This window comes from Rana temporaria, chromosome 5 (assembly GCF_905171775.1).
Source record: "Rana temporaria chromosome 5, aRanTem1.1, whole genome shotgun sequence".
Taxonomy (NCBI): Eukaryota; Metazoa; Chordata; class Amphibia; order Anura; family Ranidae; genus Rana; species Rana temporaria.
In genome coordinates, this window is record NC_053493.1 from 315,157,090 (window position 1) to 315,182,036 (window position 24,947).

Genomic DNA, 24,947 nt, shown 5'->3' on the forward strand with positions numbered 1-24,947 from the left:
GTTGTGGTTAATTCCAGGATGGCAGTAGGGGTGAATCTGAAGATGCGATACACCTCCGAATCAGCCATGCCAAAGACGTTTATGCACGGTCGGTATATCCTCTCCCGTGCCCTCCTCCTCCGTTCCCTCCTCCTTCTACGCGCATCTAAAGCCAGTAGTCTAGCTATGACCATGGATGCCCCTGGCATGTTGGCATACAGATTGTTGTCCTGCAAGTGTGGCTGCTCAGCTCGTCCCTAACGGTGTTGCTTTAGCTGACCTGCACACTTCTGGTGCAAAGTTAAAGCTGCTTTTATGAGGGGTAACTTTAGACCGGACATACAGCTTACGCGCACAGCGCGTAGCCTGCGCCGGTCAAACGTACTTTCGTGGATCGCCGTATCTCCCTCTTTTGCATAGAAAAACAATGGTGCGTCCAGCGTATTTTTGCGCCCACGATGCGCCGGTGTAGCAAAATTACGCCGGTCGGAAAAACCTAGTTTTCAGGCGTATCTCGTTTTAGTGATACGGCGCATAGATACGCCGCGCATCTCGAGATACGCCGGCGTAAGTGCTTTGTGGATCTGCCCCCAAGTATGCAACTTAAAACACACAGTTTCATTCCATAGAAGTAGGTGTCTCTCTTTGGTAGTGCCCCACCAACCACATTACGAGCTTATGTGCCCCCTGAATACTGCTGTGTCCCAAAGGAAGAGCTGCCGGCCTCCTCCACCCCCACCGCCAATAAAGCTCGCCCCCAACCTAGGGTAATAATGGAGGCTGTCCTGGGACAAGGGGAAGCCTCCCCCTGCTTATACGAACTGTGCTGGGTCCTTACCCAGCGTTTTGGAGGAGAGAAGCGGTGGTCGTCTTTAAGCAGAGCTCTGCAGTGGAGGAAGTGTGCTTGTCCTGCGGATCTGACACTGTACAGATTGTGGCGAGTACAAACTCCGCTCTTTACTCCCTCTAGTGGCCAAAAATGAGAAGACACCCTACTCAAGATTTAAAAAGGTCCTTAAGATTAATCTTAAGATCCTCTTTCTCTTACCTTTATCCCCGCCGCAGGTTTTTCTGCTGAAAAAAATTCAGTCAGCACCAATCTTCACCCATCTCGGCGGGCTTTGTGTGCCAACCTTCAGAGATATGGGTTCCTATTTAAAGGAGACCTCTCCCCTGGGCATTGTAAAAGACTTTTACCAGGACTTTTAGCGTTATGTAGCGAAAGTGCTGGACCCTAGAGCCCAGTCCTCCTAAGAGAGACATTACAGGCGACGCCTCTTGCATGAGGCCTGGATCCCATCCAGTTTCAGCATAATTATTTGGCGTCTTGGATGGATCCAAAAGCATAGCTCCTTTCTTTGCAGAGCTTTCCTTAGCACATCCTCCTGTGGTGTACGATAAAGAAACTATAATTTTCTGACTAAAGTTCCACATTCTTTTGAGTAATCTGTAATATACTGAAGCCAAAATAACACAGAAATGCTTAAATGATCACTTGGAGCATTATATCTAATGCCTGTGCTGTGTACTAAATTAGTCTCTCTATGTCTTAGATCATCAATTACACTCAAACACCCAAGGTAAGTTTAAATCTGATGACTGTAAGAAACTGCATAGTACTTAGAATCCTGCTACTAGCTTGTTTAACCACTTGCCGACCGTGCTTTAGACAAAAGACGTCTACAGCGCGGTCGAGTTATTTCCATAATCCTGCTCCCGCGCGCCCCGTGACCCGGCTAGAAGACCCGGCGCATCACGGATCACGGTAAATTGCCACCGATAGCGGCCGTTTACCACGTGATCGCTCCGTCACTTGTAAACAAACCCGCGTCATGTGATGACGCCGGTTCGTCCCTCCCCTCTCTGTACCGATCGGTACAGTGTGAGAGGAGAGGAAGAGGGATCGGATGTCAGCAGCAGTGCTGTGGGCTGGATCTGTGACAATTGCAGTCACAGATCCAGCCATCCATCCCTGTGCAATACCCTGCCCAATACTCTGCAAATACCCTGCCCAATACTCTGTAAATACCCTGCCCAATACTCTGCAAATACCCTGCCCAATACTCTGCAAATATATATATATTTTTAAAGTGCCCCTGTCCCGTGTGCTCGCATGCAGAAGGGAACGCATTCGTAATTCCCGCCAACATATGAAAACAGTGTTCAAGCTACACGTGAGGTATCGCTGCGAACGTTAGAGCGAGAGCAATAATATTGGCCCTAGACCTCCACTAACTAAAAACATGTAACCAATAAAAAAAAATTAAAGCGTTTCGCCTATGGGGATTTTTAAGTAGCGAAGTTTGGCGCCATTCCACGAACGTGTGCAATTTTGAAGGGCGACATGTTAGGCATCTATTTACTCGGCGTAACTTCATCTTTCACATTATGCAAAAACATTGGACTAACTTTACTGGTTTTTTTTTAAGCACAAAACAGTTAAAAAAAAAAAAAACGTGTTCGAAAAATTGCTGCGCAAATACTGTGCGAGATAAAAAGTTGTTATGACCGCCATTGTATTCTCCAGGGTCTTTGCCAAGAAAGCATATATAATGTTTTGGGTTTCTATGTAATTTTCTAGCAAATAAATGATGACTTTTACATGTAGGAGAGAAATGTCAGAATTGGCCTGGGAGCTCCAGAACATCTGATGGTGCTCCCTGCATGTTGTGCCTCTGTATGTGGCCACGCTGTGTAAAAGTCTCACACATGTGGTATCGCCATACTCGGGGGGAATAGCAGAATGTGTTGTGTGGTGTAATTTGTGGTATGCATATGCTGTGTGAGAAATAACCTGCCAATATGAACATTTTGTGGAAAAAAAAAAAAATGCAAAAATCAAGATTTTTTTTTCTAAGAATTGTGGGAAAAAAATTACAACTTCAAAAAACTCACCATGCCTTTTCTAAATACCTTGGAATGTCTTCTTTCCAAAAAGGGGTCATTTGGGGGGTATTTGTACTTTTCTTGCATGTTAGGGTCTCAAGAAATGAGATGTCAGTACTTTAGGTGTGATCAATTTTCAGATATTGGCACCATAGCTTGTGGACTCAATAACTTTCACAAAGACCAAATAATATGCACCAATGTGTACTTATTTTTACCAAAGATATGTAGCAGTATAATTTTTGGGCAAAATTTATGAAGAAATATTACAAATTTTATAACAGAAACGAGAGAAAAAACTTTTTTTTTTTTTACAGAATTATCAGTCTTTTTTCTTTTATAGCGCAAAAAATAAAAAACACAACGTGATTAAATACCACCGAAAGAAAGCTCTATTTGTGTGAAAAAAAAGACAAAAATTTCATATAGGTACAATGTTGTATGACTGAGTAATTGTCACTCAAAATGTAAGAGCACCAAAAGCTGAAAATGTATCTGGTTAGGGTTTAAGTGCCCAGTGGTCAAGAGGTTAAGAATCTCTTTCCGGCATAAATAAAGCACATCTTCAAAATATTAGCAAAGAGGGTTGTGGTAGACGTGCACTACAGCAGGGGTAGGCAACCTTAAAGGAGATGGAGATCTACCTGAACAAAATAGGAGAAGTCAAACATCAATGGGCACAATGCGCCTCTTCACAACTGATTTAAACCTCTAATTGCTGTACTATTGTGTCACAATCACTTGCATTGCACGGCAATCATGGGTTTAAATCAGATGGTGAGGAGGCAACATATAGCGGCCTGTCAAACACACTTGAATCGCTTTCCAGGGGAGCAGCAGTGCCTGCTGTGCTTGTGACTGGGCTCTTAGTTGCATTCGCCAGCCACACCCTTACTGCTTATTCACATGTAAAGTTGTGGGGTGGTAAAACCCTGCGGTTGAGTCACGGTTTTACTGCCCCCCAATCTTTACCCCCATTAGCTGCTGAGGCAGCAGCCAAAGGTATACACATGCCAAAGCAGTAATTAAAACCCCTGTTGCTTTTAATGGGTGGGAAAAACCCTAGGAAAACACTGCGCTATCTAGTGAAGAGCATATATTGAAATATGATGAGGTGACAAAAGCAGCTAGTACCTATTGCTCAAAATACCTAAAGCAAAAAAATATACATACAAAAAGAAGGTACAGCGCTAATTAATAAGCGAAATTTCAAAAATGTGTGAACAAAATGAAAAGATGAATACCAAAAAAATGAATATTCAATATAATGAAGTGATAAAAATGAAAGTGATAATAAAAATATATATAACAGTCCATAAAGTGTCCAATAGTGAAAAAACGAAGTTGATAATCTTCCACCAAAAGAAAACACCAGTGTGGTAAAAATCCAATCTGCTTACCAGATCCACTGACCGTTTGTTACAGCGGTCAGTTGAGCCCAGAGAAATTTATAGTCCTCTCAAGCAGACTAATATCCAGCAGGTGAAAAGGAGGGGAGAATCAAATCGGCAGCTTCAAACTCCAATGAATGAGAAATGAATGCTCATATGATTAGGGGAAAAAAAGGGAAGAACAAAGATGCTCCATGGTGAAGTACTGCGAGTAAAAGGTCTTTAATGTAAAGTATTGCACTTACAATTCAGTAGAATAAACACAGCGTGTGCGGTCAATCGAATCCTAACAGCTGTTCTCCGTGTGTGTGGCTCTCTTCCGTACAGGCGATGATGAGCTGCGCATTGGTCACTCCTACGTCCGTTTCGTCGTAAGACGTCGTCGGGGATGGACCAGATGACGCGCACGTCATCGCAAAGGCTTTAAATAGTGTCAAATCGCCATCTTAACTATGGGAAAACACTAAGGGCAAACGGATCAACTTAGTACACACTGGAGAATGCTCATGTAAACACATGAGACTGATGGAAAACAAAATGCGAGTGACTGCCATCTTGTGGAGAAATAGGAGAAGAGTCTTATATCACACGGAGATACAGCAAATAGGAAACGATATATTATACAGACCATATAAATAAATGAATAAATATATAATTACATGAATAAATAAATATATGCATGTGCAAACTATACAAGTTATGACAATATACAACCTTTATGATAATATAAAACCAAAATAAAAATTATTAAAAAATATGTTTTAAAATGTTATTAGGAAAATATTATTTAAAAAAATATCACTCAATATTTTTAAAAAATGGAGAGAAACTATGCGTTACTGAGAAAACAATTGATGTCCCACTCCACATTTAACCCAAAAGGGACAAAACTTTTCATATTAAAGATCCACTGGGTTTCAGATTTAGATATAGAGCGTACTTTATTTGTACCTCTCCAGGGAGCATTGAGTTTTTCGATAGGGAGGAATAAAGTTCCATCAATCTGTTTTTTGTGGTATTTAGCATAATGCTTTGACAGGTTGTGCTTAGGAAAGCCACGACCTACATTACCAACATGTTCTTCTAATCTAACATGTAACGCTCGTTTTGTACGTCCTATATATTGTTTAGAACAGGGACACTGTATAAGATAGACTACATGGTCGCTGGTACATGTGATGAATGAGTCTATGTTATATGTCCTATTTGTCTGGGTGGACTGAAATGATAAAAGTTTACGTCCACGGAAAGAATTGATTTTACAAATATTGCACTTTCTACAAGGATAAAAACCCTTCATGTCTTGAAAAAACTGTATTGTGTTGGGTGGATCAATTACATTCGGGGCAACCCTCAAACGTAACGGCGGTGCTCCTCTAAAAATAACAACTGGTTGATCCGGGATTAATGAGCCCAAAACACGGTCATTTTTCAAAACGTTCCAATGTTTTTTTAGGATTTTTTTAACAGAAAAATGCTGATTTGAGTACCCAGTGATCATGGCAAAATTAAATTTAGGATCCATACTGGTTTTCGGAACTCTATTGGCAACAAGTAACTGATTTCTGTCAAGTGCACCCACTTGTTGGATGATCTCATCAATGGTGCCCTGATCATAACCTTTTTCCAAAAATTTAATTTTCAGAATACGGGCCTGTTGGAAATAATCGTCTGTTGAGGTACAGTTTCGCCTGATCCTCTGGAGTTGACCCTTGGGAATGGCTTTAAGCCATTGGGGGTGATGGCAACTATTTAGAGGAATATAGGCGTTGCGATCCGTTGTTTTGAAGTGGGTGGTGGTTTTAACCACACCATCTTGGACTAAAATATTCAGATCTAAAAAATGAATCTCGGAATCGCTGGCCTCATAAGTTAAAATGATGCCTCTATCATTCGTGTTCAACCTAACAAAGAAATTTTCTAAAGAAGGGAGATCGCCCTCCCAAATTATCAGGACATCATCGATATATCGTTTCCACAGCCTCAATTCACTCGGGGGATTTGTATCTATTATGTCCCTTTCCCAGAAAGCCATGAAAAGATTGGCGAGGCTCGGGGCAAATTTAGCCCCCATTGCCACGCCCCTTGTTTGTAAATAAAAATTCTTTCCAAACCAAAAATAATTATGAGTGGTTGCAAAAATTAATAAATTAATAATAAAATCTCTTTGGATAATCGAGAGAGTAGGATCCTGTTGAATATAAAAACGAACAGCCTCTAATCCATGATCATGTGAAATGATCGTGTAGAGGGAATTTACGTCCGCAGTTGCAAGAATAAAACCGTCCCTCCAACCACAGTCATTAAGTAGGTTAATCACTTGTGTTGTGTCACGTAAATGCGACGGTGTGGTGACAACTAGAGGTTTTTAAAAATATTGAGTGATATTTTTTTAAATAATATTTTCCTAATAACATTTTAAAACATATTTTTTAATAATAAATTTTATTTTGGTTTTATATTATCATAAAGGTTGTATATTGTCATAACTTGTATAGACTGCACATGCATATATTTATTTATTCATGTAATTATATATTTATTCATTTATTTATATGATCTGTATAATATATCGTTTCCTATTTGCTGTATCTCCGTGTGATATAAGACTCTTCTCCTATTTCTCCACAAGATGGCAGTCACTCGCATTTTGTTTTCCATCAGTCTCATGTGTTTACATGAGCATTCTCCAGTGTGTACTAAGTTATTCCGTTTGCCCTTAGTGTTTTCCCATAGTTAAGATGGCGATTTGACACTATTTAAAGCCTTTGCGATGACGTGCGCGTCATCTGGTCCATCCCCGACGACGTCTTACGACGAAACGGACGTAGGAGTGACCAATGCGCAGCTCGTCATCGCCTGTACGGAAGAGAGCCACACACACGGAGAACAGCTGTTAGGATTCGATTGACCGCACACGCTGTGTTTATTCTACTGAATTGTAAGTGCAATACTTTACATTAAAGACCTTTTACTCGCAGTACTTCACCATGGAGCATCTTTGTTCTTCCCTTTTTTTTTCCCTAATCATATGAGCGTTCATTTCTCATTCATTGGAGTTTGAAGCTGCCGATTTGATTCTCCCCTCCTTTTCACCTGCTGGATATTAGTCTGCTTGAGAGGACTATAAATTTCTCTGGGCTCAACTGACCGCTGTAACAAACGGTCAGTGGATCTGGTAAGCAGATTGGATTTTTACCACACTGGTGTTTTCTTTTGGTGGAAGATTATCAACTTCGTTTTTTCACTATTGGACACTTTATGGACTGTTATATATATTTTTATTATCACTTTCATTTTTATCACTTCATTATATTGAATATTCATTTTTTTGGTATTCATCTTTTCATTTTGTTCACACATTTTTGAAATTTCGCTTTTAATGGGTGCTACTGCCTGCCAATCGCGCCCTATTCAAGTAAATGGGGCCACTGTTCAAGTGTCCCGCAACTGCATGCTTCTGCGGGGTCTAAGGATTTAAAAGCAGGTGGTGAGAAAGCTGCCTGCTTTAACCCCTTGTTTGCTGTATTGCATAAGATTGCAGGGCACTTATAGCATGGCCTCATTCACTTGAAAGGGTCATGCTTGGTAAGTGCTACACCCACCAACCATGACAGGGCATATAACTTCTGCTGTTGCACGTGTACACCCCTTGCCACTGCAGCTAAAGGGGGTGCGGTTGGGGCAGGGGTGATAAATAAAAAAATCTTAATTATGGGGTTTTACCTCCCGCCAAACTGCATATGTAAATGAGCCCCCTATAAGGCTTTCACACTGATGTGCTGCAATTTTACTGGGTTAGTTGCACTTTGCCATAGATTTCTATTATATCCTGTGGGTGTGGTGCACTTTCTGAAAGCGCACCAAAACGCCTGCATTGAGAAAGTGCACCAAACCCGCAGATTATAATAGAAGTATAAGGCCAAGGGTAGAAAGGTACAGTGTGCTGCACCCATGGTGTGGGTAAACCACAGTACATCAGTGTGAAAGCAGTCCTATACGCTAAAACCTTGGTTTGCAAGCATAATTCGTTCCAGAAACATGCTTGTAATCCAAAGCACTTGTATATCAAAGCATTTTTTTACAGGGTATAAAAGAGAAGAGAGGCACCTCTTAGGGTAGCAATAAGTTGCTAAATGTTGTACATTCATTAAATGTAACCATATTGCTACACTTAGAGGCCCCTCTCCTTTTTTATACTCAGTTGTGATATGATGCTACTCTTATATCAAGACATCGCTTGTATATCAAGGCAAAATGTATAAAAACATTTTGCTTGTCTTGCAAAACGCTCTCAAACCAAGGTTTTACTGTATTATTATGCCCGGTGTATTGCTTCACACTGACCTAGAGATCTCTTCTTTACTGCTGCTGGCACCACTTTGGAGACCACTAGCTGGGATAAGAGGTGGAGTGCAGTTAGTATCACTTCGCATGAGACAGGAGCCAGGACTACAGAGGAGGCATTGGCTTATGCGGTTCTTGCTCCCTACTACAGCTTCAACTTTACAAGTAGTGCCTCTGCATTGTACTGTTTGATGCTCTGAAATGGCGGGTCAGCAAGCCAAGACCAAAATCTACCAGTCACCTGTCTGAGATCTACTGGTAGATCGCGATTTACAGGTTGCTGACCCCCGAACTACAGCAATACTTGGTTGAAAACCTAAAATAATGAACAGGTAGGCTAAGGGACATGAATAAATATGATATATGTGAAATTATTTTTATTGCACCAAATTGTGCTGTAAACCAATTTAAAAGATCACCAAAAAAAAAATACAAAACAGAGCTAGCTTTCGTACATGACCATTGATATTATATACAAAAAGGAAACCTCTCCAAACTGATTTAATTTGCAATATCATCTTGATGACAGTGTTCAAGAAACAGTAAATTGATCCATAACATTTTTAAAAATATGGTAATAAGAGGATAATACCTGAGTTTTTAATTCTCCCAAATAAGCTCTGAACAGTTTCTCAGAATTGTCCACCATTTCACTAGGCTGCACTTCTCCCAATACTCCTAGAATCTCATAGACTTTCTCTAGAACTTTAAAAAGCAAAAAACAGTAATACATTTTAATTTTGTATCTAGACAGTGGGATTCAGAAACTGTGTTCATTGTCTAACCAGTTGAAATTCAGCAGGTAAAGTTCTACGCTAAGGTACACACAGGGGCAGCAAAACAGAACAGGGAGAAGGTAAAGACAGAAGAGGGTTTGGGTGCACTGTGCCTCTCTTGCATCCCCACTGTTAAGCCGTCTTCAGCATCATACAAACTGACAGCCCAGTAATGCAGGTTACCATAGGGAGAACAGCATTCCCTGTGTCAATAGTGGAGCACCCAAAGCTGCAGTGTGACAGCAGCTTTGCTCTGTATCAGGCGCTCTGTGCGCTCCAGACAAACATAGCACAGAAAACAGCTGTCAAAGTGACCGCTCCTTTGACTACACAGAGGGTGTTAACGCAGGCATTTGTGTACACTGCAGGATTCCAAGGACAGTCCAATCCTGCTCTATATTTGTGTAAAAGTTACTGTGGGAGCCTCAATTCAAACAATGAAACAAAAAAAAAAAGTAATAATAAATAAATCATCCCCCTCAGATACCCCTACCACCACCCATGCCGTTCTGGTGCAACGGAAGTTAATACAACTCAATGAGCCATGACAGGTACTCAACAGGAGTACCCAACTATTCCCGCCCAGCTCCTCCATTCATAGAAGCTGTACTACAGCTTCTATGAATGAAACAAGATCTATGAATAAAAGGGGTGAAACTTTCAATCATCATCTGTCCTACACTCATAGAAGCAGTGATACAACGTGTATGAATAGAGGAGCTGGGCATAGTCGGGCACTCTTTTTCAGTGCTTGTCACAGCTCTGTCAGCGTCCTTAAGCCCCACAGCAACGGAAGATAATGAATGCAGGAGTGAAGGGGAGGATAGAGAGGGAGCATTTTTACTAAAGGAACAGGCAGCTGCACAGGGGACAAATGTCACTGATCATCAAGTAATGTCCCTTGTGCAATTTTTGTTCATATTAAACTTACCGTATGTTTTAAATAAAAGCACACAGTAAGCAAATTAAAAACATGGTTTAATTTTGTTTAGTAGGAACTTTGATGTGGTTTCTACTAAAAACATTATTTTGATATGAAAATAAAAAGGACACAGCAAAATAAATGTAGCGCTACCCCCGGAGGAGCCACTGATTATATTTGGGATCGGCGTGTTTAAGTTACCTCTATACTGTGTCTAGGGGTGATGGTAGTGCCGAGAGCAATAATAGGATTTTTGTACTCACCGTAAAATCCATTTCTCTGAGTTCATGGACGGACACAGCAGCCTTTGACCTTAGGGTTATATCCGCTTTCTTCCAGAAGAGTTAGGCAGAAAAAAAGCACTTTAAGTGTTAACAACACTTTCCTCAGTGCAGCTCCTCCCAAGGGTATAACCCACACCCTGCTCTAGCAGCCTCAGTTCGTAACAAGCAGTACAAACAAAGGAGGGGCGGGTGCTGTGTCCGTCCATGAACTCAGAGAAATGGATTTTACGGTGAGTACAAAAATCCTATTTTCTCTTCTGTTCATGGACGGACACAGCAGCCTTTGACCTTAGGGACGTCCCCAAGCAGTGACAAAAATTTGAGGGGTGGGAAAAACAACACAGCAACCAAGCTTACACCCCAAACAAAACCGGAGTTACTCAACGGAGGAACTCCAACCTTAAACTGCCGCCTGTAACACTTTGCGGCCGAAGGAGGCATCAGAAGATGCACTCACGTCCACCTTGTAAAACTTTGAAAAGCGTGGACCGACGGCCAGGTCGCCGACCTACACACCTGTAACACAGAGGCTTGATGTCGGAAAGCCCAAGAGGCACCGATCGCCCTGGTCGAATGCGCCGTAACCTGAAAGGAAGGCGCCTGCCCCTTCAGGGCACAGGCCTGAAGCACAACCCGACGGATCCACCTAGAAATGGTGGCCGACGAGACCGCCAGACCCTTTTCAGGACCAGACACTGACACAAACAGTGAGTCCGACTTCCGGAACGGAGCCGTAGCAGATAAATACACACGAAGAGCCCGAACCACATCCAGGAAATGTAAAGTGGTCTCCTTCGGGTTCTTCGGCCGAGGACATAAGGATGGAAGAACAATGTCCCCATTAATGTGAAAGGCCGAAACGACCTTTGGGAGAAAAGAAGACGGCGGTCGCAGCACCACCTCATCCTCATGGATGACCAAGTAGGGAGCCTTGCAGGACAAGGCCGCCAGTTCAGACACCCATCTGATCTATGTAATAGCAACCAGAAAAAAACACCTTTTGTGACAAAGGGGTCTTCCGTATGTCCTCAAAGGGAGCACCTTGAAGCACCGAGAGGACCAAATCAAAGTCCCATGGGAGCAGTGGAGGGCGCACATGTCGGACCCCCTGCACAAACGAGCGCACCAAGGGGTGCGCTGGCAATGGTCGCTGAAAGTAAACAGCCAGAGCTGAAATCTGACTCATAACCGCACTCAAGGCGAGAGCCTGATCCACTCCCCGCTGTAAAAACATCAGAATCCGGGACACCCCGTACGTACGGGGTGCCACTTCATCTCCTCACACAGAGAGATGCAGGCCTTCCACTTACGATGGTAAATCCTCAGTGAAGTAGACTGCCGTGCACGCAGCATGGTAGAAACCACCGAGCCTGACAGGCCCGGTCCCTCAATACCTGGCTCACAACAGCCACGTCGTTAAAACCAACGACTGTAAAAACAGGGTGGAAGATCGAACCCTGCGACAGAAGATCTTCTCTCAGGGGTAGACGCCAGGGGGCGTCTGCCACCAGACGCACCAGGTCCGTGTACCAGGAGCGGTGCGGCCAGTCTGGGGCGGACAGGATTGTTGGAATCCCTTCGGCTTCCACTCTGCGCAGCAGACGAGGAAGAAGCTTCAGAGGAGGGAAGGCGTAAATTAGGCGATAGTGAACCGTTGCACCTTCCGATTGAGACGGGACGCTAGAAGGTCCACGTCTTGAGAGCCCCACTTTAGGCACAGACTCCGAAACACATCCGGGTGAAGTGACCATTCTCCTGGGTCCAGTGCTTAACGACTCAGGTAGTCGGCTTGCCAATTCTGAACACCCGGAATGTACACGGCCGATAGAGCCGGAAGGGACCGGACCTTCGGCCCACCGGAGAATGTGCGCTACTTCCACGCTGCAGTCGAGCTTCGTGTGCCTCCCTGATGATTGACGAACGCCACGGCCGTGGCGTTGTCGGACTGGATCCTGACCGGTCGGCCCTGCAGATCCAGGGGCTACCCGGCAAGGCACAGCTTGATCGCTCGGAGCTCCAGAACATTGATTGGCAGGCAGGACTCCTCCTCAGTCCAGCGCCACTGGGCTGACTGGGTGCCCCAAACGCCCCCCCAGCCGGAGAGGCTGGCATCCGTCGAGACCACTGTCCATTGGCATGGCAGAAATGACTTCCCGGTCCGAAGCACCGGAGACGTCAGCCACCACACCAGGGAAGACTTGACCAGTTGACTCAACTTAAACTGGTAATCCAGAGAAGACGGGAGCTTGTCCCAACGTGACAGAATCTCCTTCTGTAGTTCCCTGGTGAGGAATTGGACATAGGGAACTGCCTCGAAAGAGGCCACCATCAGACCCAGAACCCTCATGCAGAATCGAAAAGACGACCACTTCTGGGTCAACAACTACTGCACCGCAGAATGCAGGGTCTGGAGTTTTTTGCGTTGGGAGAAAAACGCTCGCCTCCGCGGAATCCAGGACTAGTCCCAGGTATTCCAGACGCAGAGACGGAACCAACACTGACTTACGGATATTCAGAAGCCAGCCGAACTTTTGGAGAGTCTGACACGTGATAGACACGTCCTCTTCTAATTCTGAGCCCGAGGAAGCTCTCAGGACAAGGTCGTCCAGGCATCCCACGATGGCGATCCCTCGCTGCCGCAGCAGGGCCAGAATCGGGGCGAGCACCTTGGTGAAAACCCGTGGTGCCGAGCCCAGGCTGAACGGGAGTGCCACAAATTGAAAGTGGTCCTCCCCGACCACAAAGCGCAGAAAACTCTGGTGTTTTGCGCAAAAGAGGAAATGCAGGTACGCGTCCATGATATCCAGGGACGCCAGGAAATCCCCCCAATCGAGCGCTGCCAATACTGAGCGTATCGACTCCATTGAATTATTGCGCTTTGACAAAGCAATTGAGGGCTTCGAGGTCCAGGACCGGACGGACCCCGTCCTTCTAGGGAACTAGAAAAAGATTGGAGTAAAAACCCCTGAAACCGTTCGGGTGAAGGAACCGGCATAATCACTCCCCTGACCAGAAGATCCTGGACAGCCCCTGACAGATCCATCAGGCGATCCGGAAGAAACCGGAGGTTGGAGGAAAAAATCAGTCTGGTGGACAAGAGAGAAACTCAATCTTGTACCCCGAGGAAACTACTTCACAGACCCAATGGTCGGAAAGAAGAGACCTCCACCGAGCAGCGGAGCCGGCCCCCCACCCGAGATGTGAGCGGGGGCAAACCTTCATGCAGAAGCAGGCTTGTCCGCAGGCTCGTTGGGCTTGCGGTACCAGGGGCGCCTTAGTCCTCCAGTGGACGTCTTAGCCCCCTGAAAATGTTTTCCTGCCGCACTTGGCGGGCGAAAACAAAACCCCTTGGGGATAGAAAATGAGGGCCCTTGCCTACGGCGAGGCACCTTACCCTTCCCAGATTGCGGGAGCAGAGTGCTCACACCGCCCGTGGCATCCTTTATGATGTCATTCAGGGACACCCCAAAAAGCCGTTCACCCTCACAGGGTAATTCCACCAAGGACTACTTAGAGGACTGGTCCGCAGACCAACCTTTAGCCATACAAGGCGGGGCAGTATCACCGCGCAGGCATAGGCCCTGGAGAGCATATCCAGGGCCAACACACAGACAAATTGTAGACCTAGTACCAACTGGTCAGTCAGGTCCACTCAGGTCTCAGAAGCATTCTGTGCCTCTAGCTCCCGCACCAGGGACTTAGCCCTTTCCGGTAAATGTCTGCGACACCAGAGACCCGGTCAAACCCGGTCTCACCACCGCCCCCCCCCGCTGTGAATATGGAGCGGGCCACAGCCACAGCTCTCCTACAGGTAATGTGGCAGCCTTGTTCCAAAACAAGCTTCCCAGCCTGGACACAGGGAGTCCCACTGACGGAGGAGACACCACTGTTATAGGAAATCCTCCTCAAAAAGGGGAATGGCCTGCAAAGTATCTTGTACTGCAAAAACTTCCTGCGACCGATCCCATTCCCTGCATAACATTTCCAGACATGGAACACAAGGAAGACACTTATTGCGGTGCGGGGAGGCTTACTGAACCCAAAAGGGACTGACACCTCCGATGCCTCCGCCGAATCCTCAAGTGCTTGAGTAACCCGCAGAGTCAAGAGCCCCAACAAAAGCACCAACAAAAGCACAATCATGTGCTGACCCCAAAACAGGGTCATCCTCACAGTCCGTGTGGGCTTTTGCCTGCAGCAACTGACAAAAAACTGAACCAGAGCCGGACGCCTACGCGAGGCCTGATTCCCTGTCAGAAAAAACATCCCAGAAGGAGGCAGAGGGGGGGGCGCTTTGTAACCCCCCATATTTCCCCACCACTTCCATCCTGACCCAAACGCCTCAGGGACTGCCATCCCAGCATCCATAGAGGCCACAGGAACAGGGACACTAAGGGTTAACACCAGCATGGCAGTGAGAGACACTGCAACAGCCACCCTAGTACTGCCAGGCTCCACAGGACATCCCCCCAGCCGCTACAGAGAGCAGGGAAACGGCCCCCCCCCCCGAGGACTCACCGTCCGACCAGACCGCCGCTGCTGAGAGCCAAAAACGCTGCCTGTGCTGCGCCATCCATAGGAAAGAGTGCAGGAGCCGTCAGCGCCGTCATCCCAGGCACAAGAGGCCAAGAGCTGTACCAAGATGGCCGCCGGCAAAAAAACAGCCTGCGGGCTCTGAGAAAATGGCCGCCGTAATTACTACTGTGCCATATAACACAGCCGGTCAGCGGCAAAATGGCGCCAAAAAACAGCGTTTTTTTTTTAAACAAGTACAGTGAACCCCAGTGACACATGGCAAAACATAGGCCCACGGGACACGGCCCACGGCCCACGGGACACGGCCCGCGGGACACCCCCCCCCCGCACACATGGCATAAAAAAAAAAAAAAAACAGTACCCACAGCAGCTGCAGCCCCCAGGACAGACCGAGCCCCCCAAGCGGGCCCCCCACCTCACGACCGTCACCCAGAAATGGGGAAGGAGGGAGAGGAAAGCAGGGTAAACCCTCAGTCGACCTCCCAGGGGAAAATTCCAGCCATACCACCTTATCTGAGCAAGGGGCCACTACTTACCCGTCCTGCGACCACCGGATGGAGGTATCCAAGACAGAACCAACGTCCACTAACGGCATGGCTGTCGGCCAGACACACTGTGACAAAGCCATAGAGACCGGTCATATGTGTGCCCTAGAATATGACGTTCCCCGGCCGCCCCTGGGGCAATGGGGCCTGTCGTAGATGACCCAGAGCTGAGCTGAGGGCCGGCACACGGTCGATGGCCGAACATGGGAAGACTACAAGTGCCAAGACCCAGCCTGTCACCCAGTCGGCTGTTGATAGAAGAATCACAGGATTCAAAAATGCAGGAACAAAAAAATAAAAAGCGAAAAAATTGCAAGAAAAAAATCTCCAGAGTACAGGACTCCAGAGTGCCTATCCTCTCCTGACGTTAGGCAGAGAAAAACTGAGGCTGCTAGAGCAGGGTGTGGGTTATACCAGGGGGGCCACGCCCCTTGGGAGGAGCTGCACTGAGGAAAGTGTTGTTAACACTTGAAGTGCTTTTTTTCTGCCTAACTCTCCTGGAAGGAAGCGGATATAACCCTAAGGTCAAAGGCTGCTGCGTCCGTCCATGAACGGAAGAGAAAACAGAATGTCCAGGACCGTTGGTTGACATTTTCAAATGCTTTATTTTCCCGGTCAAACACGACCAACTTGTAACTTGAGGTAGACAGGATAGGTTGGTGAAGGAAGAGCAACTTCACAGTATCAGGCTATGTATAGTAAAGGCATTCCTGCCCTTTAGCAATGGTATCTATATGCGTCGCCACTCCAGCCAGAGCGCCACTTAGAGTTTCTGGGAGGAACAAGTGTCTGCCACCGACTTGGCTCTAATTAAATTGAGATGTTAGATGAGGCCTCTGCCACAGGCCTACTGCTGAAGTTGTGAACGATAGAGCGAATCCTCCCAGTATGTCTTTTGGGGTCACCGACTGACAGGTTGAATGTGACCTGTCAGTGTCCGGTCACCCAGATCCCCGATGGTTCATTCAAGCCCTGTTGGATCACCTGCCTCCGGGTTCTCCTCAGACCGATCTCCCACTTAACAGCACCCAGCTTGGGATCTTCTCAATAGAAATGGGGACCCAGTAGGTCACTGGGGGCCCGCTGTAGTATCGGTTGCTCTGGGCTATGAGAGCCCAGAGTCAGGAACTCTGCGTAGCACGCGACCCCGGCCAGGTAGGCCATAGTGGTGGGGCCCGTGATGTGCGCACACCCTAAAGGTGGGTGCCGAACCAGGAACCCGCGAAGAACCCCGAACAACGGCCTCCGCCACAGAAATACCCCTCCCCAGCACAGCATGCCCCGTGAGGGACAACTCCTCCAATTGGCTGCTGGGAAGAAGCGGCTCGGCCTGGACCCCGCTGGCGCCACCTGCCGCCCAGAGATGATACTGCATCTCTGGGGCACAGACTGACCCACAGGACAATCCAGATTTGGCAACAGCTAAATTTAACCAACCAAAGAATGAGAGCAACATAATGCTCTCATTCTCCCACTAAATTTAAGCATAGCACCTTACGAAAGTACACAGGCGCTACATAAAATTAGCGATTTATACCTATAGTTTACTGGTCAAACTGAAAAAAAAGGGATTTTTAATACAGCTTACCTGTAAAATCCTTTTCTTGGAGTACATCACGGGACACAGAGCGGCATATTCATTACTATGTGGGTTATATGGAGTACCTTCAGGTGATGGACACTGGCAATCTCAAACAGGAAGTCCCCTCCCTATATAACCCCCTCAGTTTTGTAGCAAGCAGTATGCCTCCCAAAATGTTCCTCATAAGAGGGGTGGGAGCTCTGTGTCCCGTGATGTACTCCAAGAAAAGGATTTTACAAGTAACCTGTATTAAAAATCCCTTTTTCCTTTCTCGTACATCACGGGACACAGAGTGGCATATTCATTACTATGTGGGATGTCCCAAAGCAATGCTTCCAATGAGGGGAGGGAGACATCTCAACCAGAAGATTTAATTCAGAAAGTATCCTTTAAATCATAATAAATCCAAATTAAATCCAACAAAATAATTAATCTGATTAATTTAATTAATTCATTAATTAACCAAGGGTGCCCCGGATCTCAAGGATCTCAAATCACAGCCTGCAGCACTGCCTGTCCAAAGGCTGCATCGGCCCCTCTTCTAACGTCCAATTGGTAAAATGTTGTGAACGTGTGGACCGATGACCAGGTTGCCGCCTTGCAAACCTGAGCCATAGAGATCTGGTGGTGTTCTGCCCAGGAGGCGCTCATGGCCCTAGTAGAATGGGCCTTAACTGATAAAGGAGGGGGCAACCCCTTCAAGCCGTAGGACTGACAGATTAACTGCTTAATCCATCTAGCGATGGTAGCTTTAGCTGCCGCCTGACCCATCTTGGGTCCTTCCGGCAGGATGAACAACGTATCCGTCTTTCGAATCTTTTCTGTAGCCTTGAGGTAGGCCTTCATGGCCCTGACAATATCCAAGGTGTGCAGCAAGCCTTCCTTTCTCAAAGTGGGCTTTGGAAAAAAGGATGGTAGGATCAAATCCTGGTTTAAGTGAAAATTGGACACAACCTTTGGCAGAAAAGACGGATGCGGACAGAGAACCACCCTGTCCTTATGCAGAATGAGATATGGTTCTCTACAAGACAAGGCTGCCAGCTCTGATACTCTTTTAGCAGAGGCCATAGCAACCAAAAATACTAACTTTCTAGTCAGTAACACCAACGGAACCTCCGCCAGAGGTTCAAAGGGCTGCTTTTGTAGAGCCTATAAAACCAGATTCAAATCCCACGGACAAAGCGGAGATTTGATAGGAGGCTTAATGCGTAAGACCCCCTGCAAAAAAGTCTTAACTAGAGAGTGAGTGGCCAAAGGTCTCTGAAACCACACTGACAAGGCTGAAACTTGTCCCTTGATAGTGCTTAAGGCCAATTTTTTGTCCACTCCTAGCTGGAGAAAACGTAACACTCTGTCAATGATGTACTTGCGAGGGAGCCATCTTTGGGACCCACACCAGACTACGTAGGCCCTCCAAACTCTGTAATAAATTACTCTGGAGACTGGTTTTCTAGCCTTAATCAGAGTAGAAATCACCTGGCTGGATAGACCTCTACCCCTGAGAATCAGGGATTCAGCCGCCAAGCCGTCAAATTTAGATGCCGTAAGGCAGGGTGGAGGTTTGGGCCTCGCGAGAGTAGGTCTGGACAAAGAGGAAGGGTCCAGGGCTCCCCTACTGACATTCTCACGATTAGTGAGTACCATGACCTCCGGGGCCATGCTGGGGCAACCAGAATGACTGGTTTGTTTTCTCCCCTGATCCTGCGCAGCAGGCGGGGCAGCATCTGCAACGGAGGAAAGGCATATAGTAAATTGAATTGATGCCAAGGGCAAACCAACGCATCGGTTCCACAGGCCAGAGGATCCCTTGTCCGGGACATGAACTTGTTCAGTTTTTTGTTGAACCTCGATTCCATGATGTCTACATCCGGAAATCCCCATTTCTGGCAGATCTCCTGAAAGACCTGGGGATGGAGCGACCATTCCCCTGGAACCAGCTGTTGGCGACTTAAGAAGTCCGCCTGTAAGTTGTCCACTCCGGGAATAAAAATTGCCGAGATGCATGGCACATGTGCCTCTGCCCATAGAAAAATTTAATTCACCTCCTTCTGGGCGGCTCGACTCCTCGTGCCCCCCTGGTGGTTTATATATGCCACAGCCGTGGCATTGTCGGACTGCACTCTCACTGGAGACCCTTGTAGCTTGGGTGTCCATGCCTTTAAGGCTAACCGTGTAGCTCTGATCTCTAGAACGTTGATGGGCAGAAGTCTCTCGGACCCTGCCCACGTCCCCTGCTGAGTCTGTCCGTCCAAGACTACTCCCCAGCCCTTTAGGCTGGCATCTGTGGTCACTATCTTCCAGATGATGGGACTGAAAGATTTTCCCTTCATTAGATTCTGAGGGTTTAGCCACCAGCAGAGACTTTGACGGACCTTTGACGAGAGGGCCAAGGGAAGATCCAGGGCTGTTGGATCATTGTTCCAAGCTGACAGAATGGCCGCCTGTAGGACTCGAGTGTGAACCTGAACATAAGGTACCGCCTCGAAGGTGGCCACTAGTTTGTCCAGCAATCGCATACATAAGCGAATGGTTGGTCTTTTTTTGCTCTGAACCAACCGGATTAACTCTCTGATACCTTTGGCTTTTGCTAAAGGTAGGAACACTCTCTGCTGTTCCGTGTCTAGCCGCATGCCGAGGTATTCCAACCGTTTTGTGGGTTGCAAGGCCGATTTCTCTCGGTTTAGAACCCAGCCGAATACCTCGAGAGACTGAACCGTAAGGGCTACTGCTCGATTTAGGCTGGAAGCAGAGTGGTCTATGATAAGGAGGTCGTCCAGGTAAGCTAGGATCGAAACTCCCTGGGTCCTTAGATTGGCTAAGATGGGAGCCAGGACCTTCGTAAACACCCGGGGGGCCGTTGCTAGCCCAAAGGGGAGAGCCACAAATTGGAAGTGGCGTCCTGCGACTGCAAAGCGCAGGAACCTTTGATGCCCCTGAAAGATTGGTACATGTAGGTATGCATCCTTTATGTCTATTGAGGCTAGATAATCGTCTTGCTGCAAGGCAGCTGCCGCCGACCGTACGGATTCCATCCGAAAGGAGCGAACCCTTAGGTAAGAGTTCAGACCCTTTAGATCCAGGATTGGTCCGACGTCGCCGTTGGGCTTTATTGTACCAAACAGGTTGGAGTAAAAGCCTAGCCTACGCTCCTGGGCTGGCACCTCTATGATTACCCCCTGGAATAGAAGATGATCCAAAGCTGCCAGCAGACATGCTTTCTTTACTGGATCTTTTGGAACTCTTGATTCCTGAAAATGAAAAGGAGGAAACTCCAGAAACTCTATCTTGTAGCCTGTGGCGAGCAAGGAAAGAACCCACTTGTCGGGGATATTGGCTTCCCAAACTTCTGCAAAGAACCAAAGTCTTCCCCCCACCCGATTGAGCGGGGGCGCCCCTTCATAAAGCTGCTTTGGGGGCCGGTTTTGCTGGCTTACGAGACCATGGTCTCTTGCCACCTGAGGCCTGTCCCTGCGCCTTATTACCAAAGTTTGATCGTGCAGGAGGCCGTCGATACTGCCTGGAGTTCGAAGGCCCCGGAGTTGGCGACAACTGCCGCTTAAACGTGGGGCCTCGAGGTCTCTTCTTGACTGGAAAAAGAGTGCTTTTGCCACTAGATATTGTCTGAATGTATTTATCCAGATCTTCTCCAAAAAGTCTTCCTCCGTGAAAGGGAAAGCCCGCTAAGAGTTTTTTACATGGAGTCTCGGCCGACCAGTTCTTTAGCCACAAGAGCCTTCGCATGTGTACCAAGAATAGTGACAAGCGGGAAGCCTGCTGGATGGAGTCTTTAATAGCATCCACCGCAAAACACAGGGCTCTGGGGAGGTCGGTTAATTCTCGTGCCTGCTCGGTCGGAATATCCCTTAACATCTGTTTTGTCTGGTCCTTTAATGCTTGACAAATACCAATAGCAGCCACAGCCGGCTGCACCACTGCTCCTGCCGTAGCAAAGGAATCCTTCGAGAGAGTTTGTAGTCGTTTATCGACCGGGTCTTTGAACATCTGTATGTTCTCCACTGTCAAGGATTTATTTACGCAGGAAATGGCTGCATCCACCGCTGGGAGCGCCCATCTCTTGGAAAATTTCTCTTCCATAGGGTAGAGGACAGCAAACCTTTTAGGAGGTACGAATATTCTGTCCGGTCGTACCCAATCCTTAAATATCAGATCCTCCAAGAGAGGATGGACTGGAAACAGAGCATTACTTAGTGGCGCTTTCAAGGAGCCCAAAGAAGATACCATAGGGACTTGAGGCCCTATTAGAGGCAATCTAAATGCCGAACGGACCATGTCTGTCAAAGACTGGATCCACAGACTCTCCGCTTGGGAGGCTGAAAATGGTTCCTCTATGGTGGACTCTAATATCTGAACCCTCCAGGTTCTGCTCTCCTTGATCCTCCTGAGATTCATATTCCTCAGGAGAAAGAACCTCAGCATCTGAGGATGCGAGTTTAGGCGATGGGGATCTAGCCCGTTTCTTGCCTGGAAAAGAGCCTGTAAACATAGCTGTCAATCTTTGTTCTAGCCCCCCCTCCCAGAGAGGTAGCTAGCATCTCCTCTGTGACAAACACAGGGTTGGGTGGGTTAGGGCCAGCCGAAGCACCAGACGCACCCGATGGCTCATCCGAGGCAACCTCCTCTGGACTATTAGACAAGGATAGGTCTGGCATAGCCTGACTGAGATCCTCAGAACCAGAGGGGGAACCCTTTGGTTTTATAGCATTTTGGCAAGGAGTAAACAAATAATATATAGCTAGGGTAAATAGGTCTTTCCTAATGTCCCTGAGCTACTGGGAAAAAAGTTTTTTTTTTCTCTTTTTTTTAAACTGTTCCCAATATTGTGCTGCTTGCCAGCTGCTGCAATGGTCTAGGCTTAAAGAAAATTAACAGTCCTTGGGGATCAAGCTCCGGACCCGCAATACCCTTCTTACGCCACTGGGTGTCAGCCTACACCCTAGGAGCACCACCGCTGTGTCCTTCCTTCAGCCCTTCAGCTTACGAACTGAGCCGAAGATAACAGTGAGGAGGGGACGCCCCCTTCCTCCTGACGTGATTGACTGCCTCCCCCCACCGCGCACAAGCTGCAGGACAGTTTGCATAGCAAGTGGTCCAATCTTCTCCCTTCTCCATGGGTAGCGTACTAGACCTTCAGGTACTGGGGTCCCAAGGAACACCTACTGCCCTGGACCTATACAGCACCCTGGCAACAGGAAAACTTTTGATTTTTAACAAAACCAAAGCCCTGGGCCCAGGGTCCAGCCCTCCAAGGAGAGCATTATAGGCAACACCCCACGACTTGGGGCCCAGGTACTGTCCACTTTAGCTCTGAGGCCCTTTGGACAGATCCGTTTAGCCTGCCCTGGTCCCAAGGACGTGGAGCAAAGCTAATTCGTGACCAACACCTAAGACACTGGTGAAAAAAACTGAGGTACTCCCTCTATGGGAGGGGGTTATATAGGGAGGGGGACTTCCTGTTTGAGATTGCCAGTGTCCATCACCTGAAGGTACTCCATATAACCCACATAGTAATAAATATGCCGCTCTGTGTCCCGTGATGTACGAGAAAGAAATGTATATTTGTTTTTTACTTAAAGTATAACTAAAGGCAAAAGTTTTTTTTAGCTTTGGATAGAGGGGGGGGGGAATTATAATACCTGTCAGTTTTTATTGCTGTACTGTTTCCCTGTTTGTTTGTCTTGTTTACCATTATCATTGAAAGTAAAAGAAAATCCTAAAATTTGGGTTGTCCCCAAAAAAGTAATAGAGGGGAATTTCATCTCACTTCCTGTTTGGCTACAAGACAGGAAGTGAAATCTCTGCAATGGGACACTGAATGCAAAAAAAAAAAAAAAATTAACTCTTTTTTACTCTATCCAAAATGAAAAAAGTTCTGCCTATAGTTCTACTTTACATGCAATGTTCTTTCATTATCAGTTAAGATATATTTCACCTGTGTCTGACAATTTGGTTTTAGTAGCAAGTTCTCCATAAAATTTATTGAAAATGTCACAAATTTTAAATTCTTCAATAACATAGGACTTCTTTAGAAGTTGGAGTAGCTGAAATGACAAAAACATCATAAGAAAATAAAAAAACATTAATAAGACAAGTAATTTCATGTTTCAAACACTTGGATCAAGTAAACTACTGATCAAAGGCTTAAAGCAGAACTCAAGCAAACTAACAAACATTCTCTGCAACACACATAAAAAATTCTTGCAGTATGGACCCCATGGATACATTATGCTGACCCTTTATTACCAGTGGCAAGCTATGCCTCCCTCAATGTGGCGCACATTGGAGGAGTACATGCGGAAAGCCCCAATGTGCTCTACCATTCCATGTCTCTTAATTCCTCCCCCCTATCCTTTTCCCACACCTTCCCTACTTTGCTCTCTATCCCTTTGTTATACCTTTACGCCATTCTATCCTCTCTCTTTGTTGCATAGGATTTTTTTAGATGGACGCGTTCATCCCATGCCCCCACTACTTTTTTAACCTAAATTCAGGTTGTTACTGTCATTGAGCCAGAAGCTAAAGATCTCCCAAGATGCAAAAATAACCAACCCTTGATAATTAGAGCACAAATAACCTCTTGTCCCTAACCTAAATGAGACAACCTGTGTTATTCCCCTCAACCCAGATCCATAGCACATCAAAATAATGCATCCTGGGTACATTATTTTATGTCTTGCTTATTACTTCCATATACATGGACGTGGCCCTGTATTATTTATAATTATCATCCTGTTATCCGATTGTTATTCATGTGATCAGATAATCTTTTACAACAGTTAGTGTTCTTTGAAATCCTTTAATAAGAAAAATATTGAAAGTGAAAAGTAGAACTCCAGCCTTAATTATCAGAATAAAAACAAATAGCCCATTAAAAGAGAAAACAAACATAATTAGCCTTTGCTGCAATATTAAACTACATTCCTCAAGTTTTCCCCTGCAATACTAGATTTCTGCCACTAGACAGCCAGGGCAGTGATCTCTGGCTGGGGAGTTTCGTTTCTGAGGGCACTTGTGGCAAAGCCCATCATAATGGGTGAAGATTTGACCCTCTAGGGGATTTTGTGGCTGGACTGGTGAGTGCCCTGGGGTAGTCCCTGCCCTGGACTACCCCACAAGGCAGTATATCATTGTGCAGGGTCCCATTCCACAGGGTCCAGTGTCGACTAGTAATGTTACAGGCCACCACGGTGTCATCCGAAACGGGGTCTGGGTACCATTTATCTGACCACTGACAAGCCGTAGGATATGGATCCTGAAAGAGCTAGCCTCTCAATCCCAGATGAAACTATTGAGAAGCTAGCTATTTTAATGCAGAGCGCTGCACAGATGGGACCATCACCTTCAGACATTAGCTAAAAACTGAAGCCTTGCCTAACAGGGAGGGAGGGGGTTATGCCAGGGAGAGGACTTCTTGGGAGGTGACAGCAAAACCCTATCACAATGACTATAAGGATGCTCTGTGTCCCACAATGTACAAAAAAAAAAAAAAAAAAAAAAATAGAAAAGTTTTGCCTTTATCTCTATTTTAGTAATTCACACTAATGTATTCGATTCAATTTTATTGCTGTTTAAAAGCAATTCCAAATACAAGTTTCAAATGTTCCACAATTAGCTCTAGGGTCTGTGTGGATGAGCTTTTGTTTGCTTCAAATGGGTTTTGAATTCCCAAACAAGCCTACGA

At 46.3% G+C, this 24,947-nt stretch overlaps 1 protein-coding gene across 1 annotated transcript in view; it reads right to left on the minus strand.

Annotated features, from left to right (window-relative positions):
* Nucleotides 1-24,947, minus strand: part of PRKDC (protein kinase, DNA-activated, catalytic subunit) — a 677,570-nt gene that overhangs the window by 609,856 nt on the left and 42,767 nt on the right. Inside the window, exons 5-6 of the mRNA XM_040354170.1 lie at nt 23,199-23,307; nt 9,196-9,308 (exon numbers count right to left, since the gene is read on the minus strand). Coding sequence (XP_040210104.1) covers nt 9,196-9,308; nt 23,199-23,307 — 222 coding nt within the window. The remainder of the gene's footprint in view (nt 1-9,195; nt 9,309-23,198; nt 23,308-24,947) is intronic.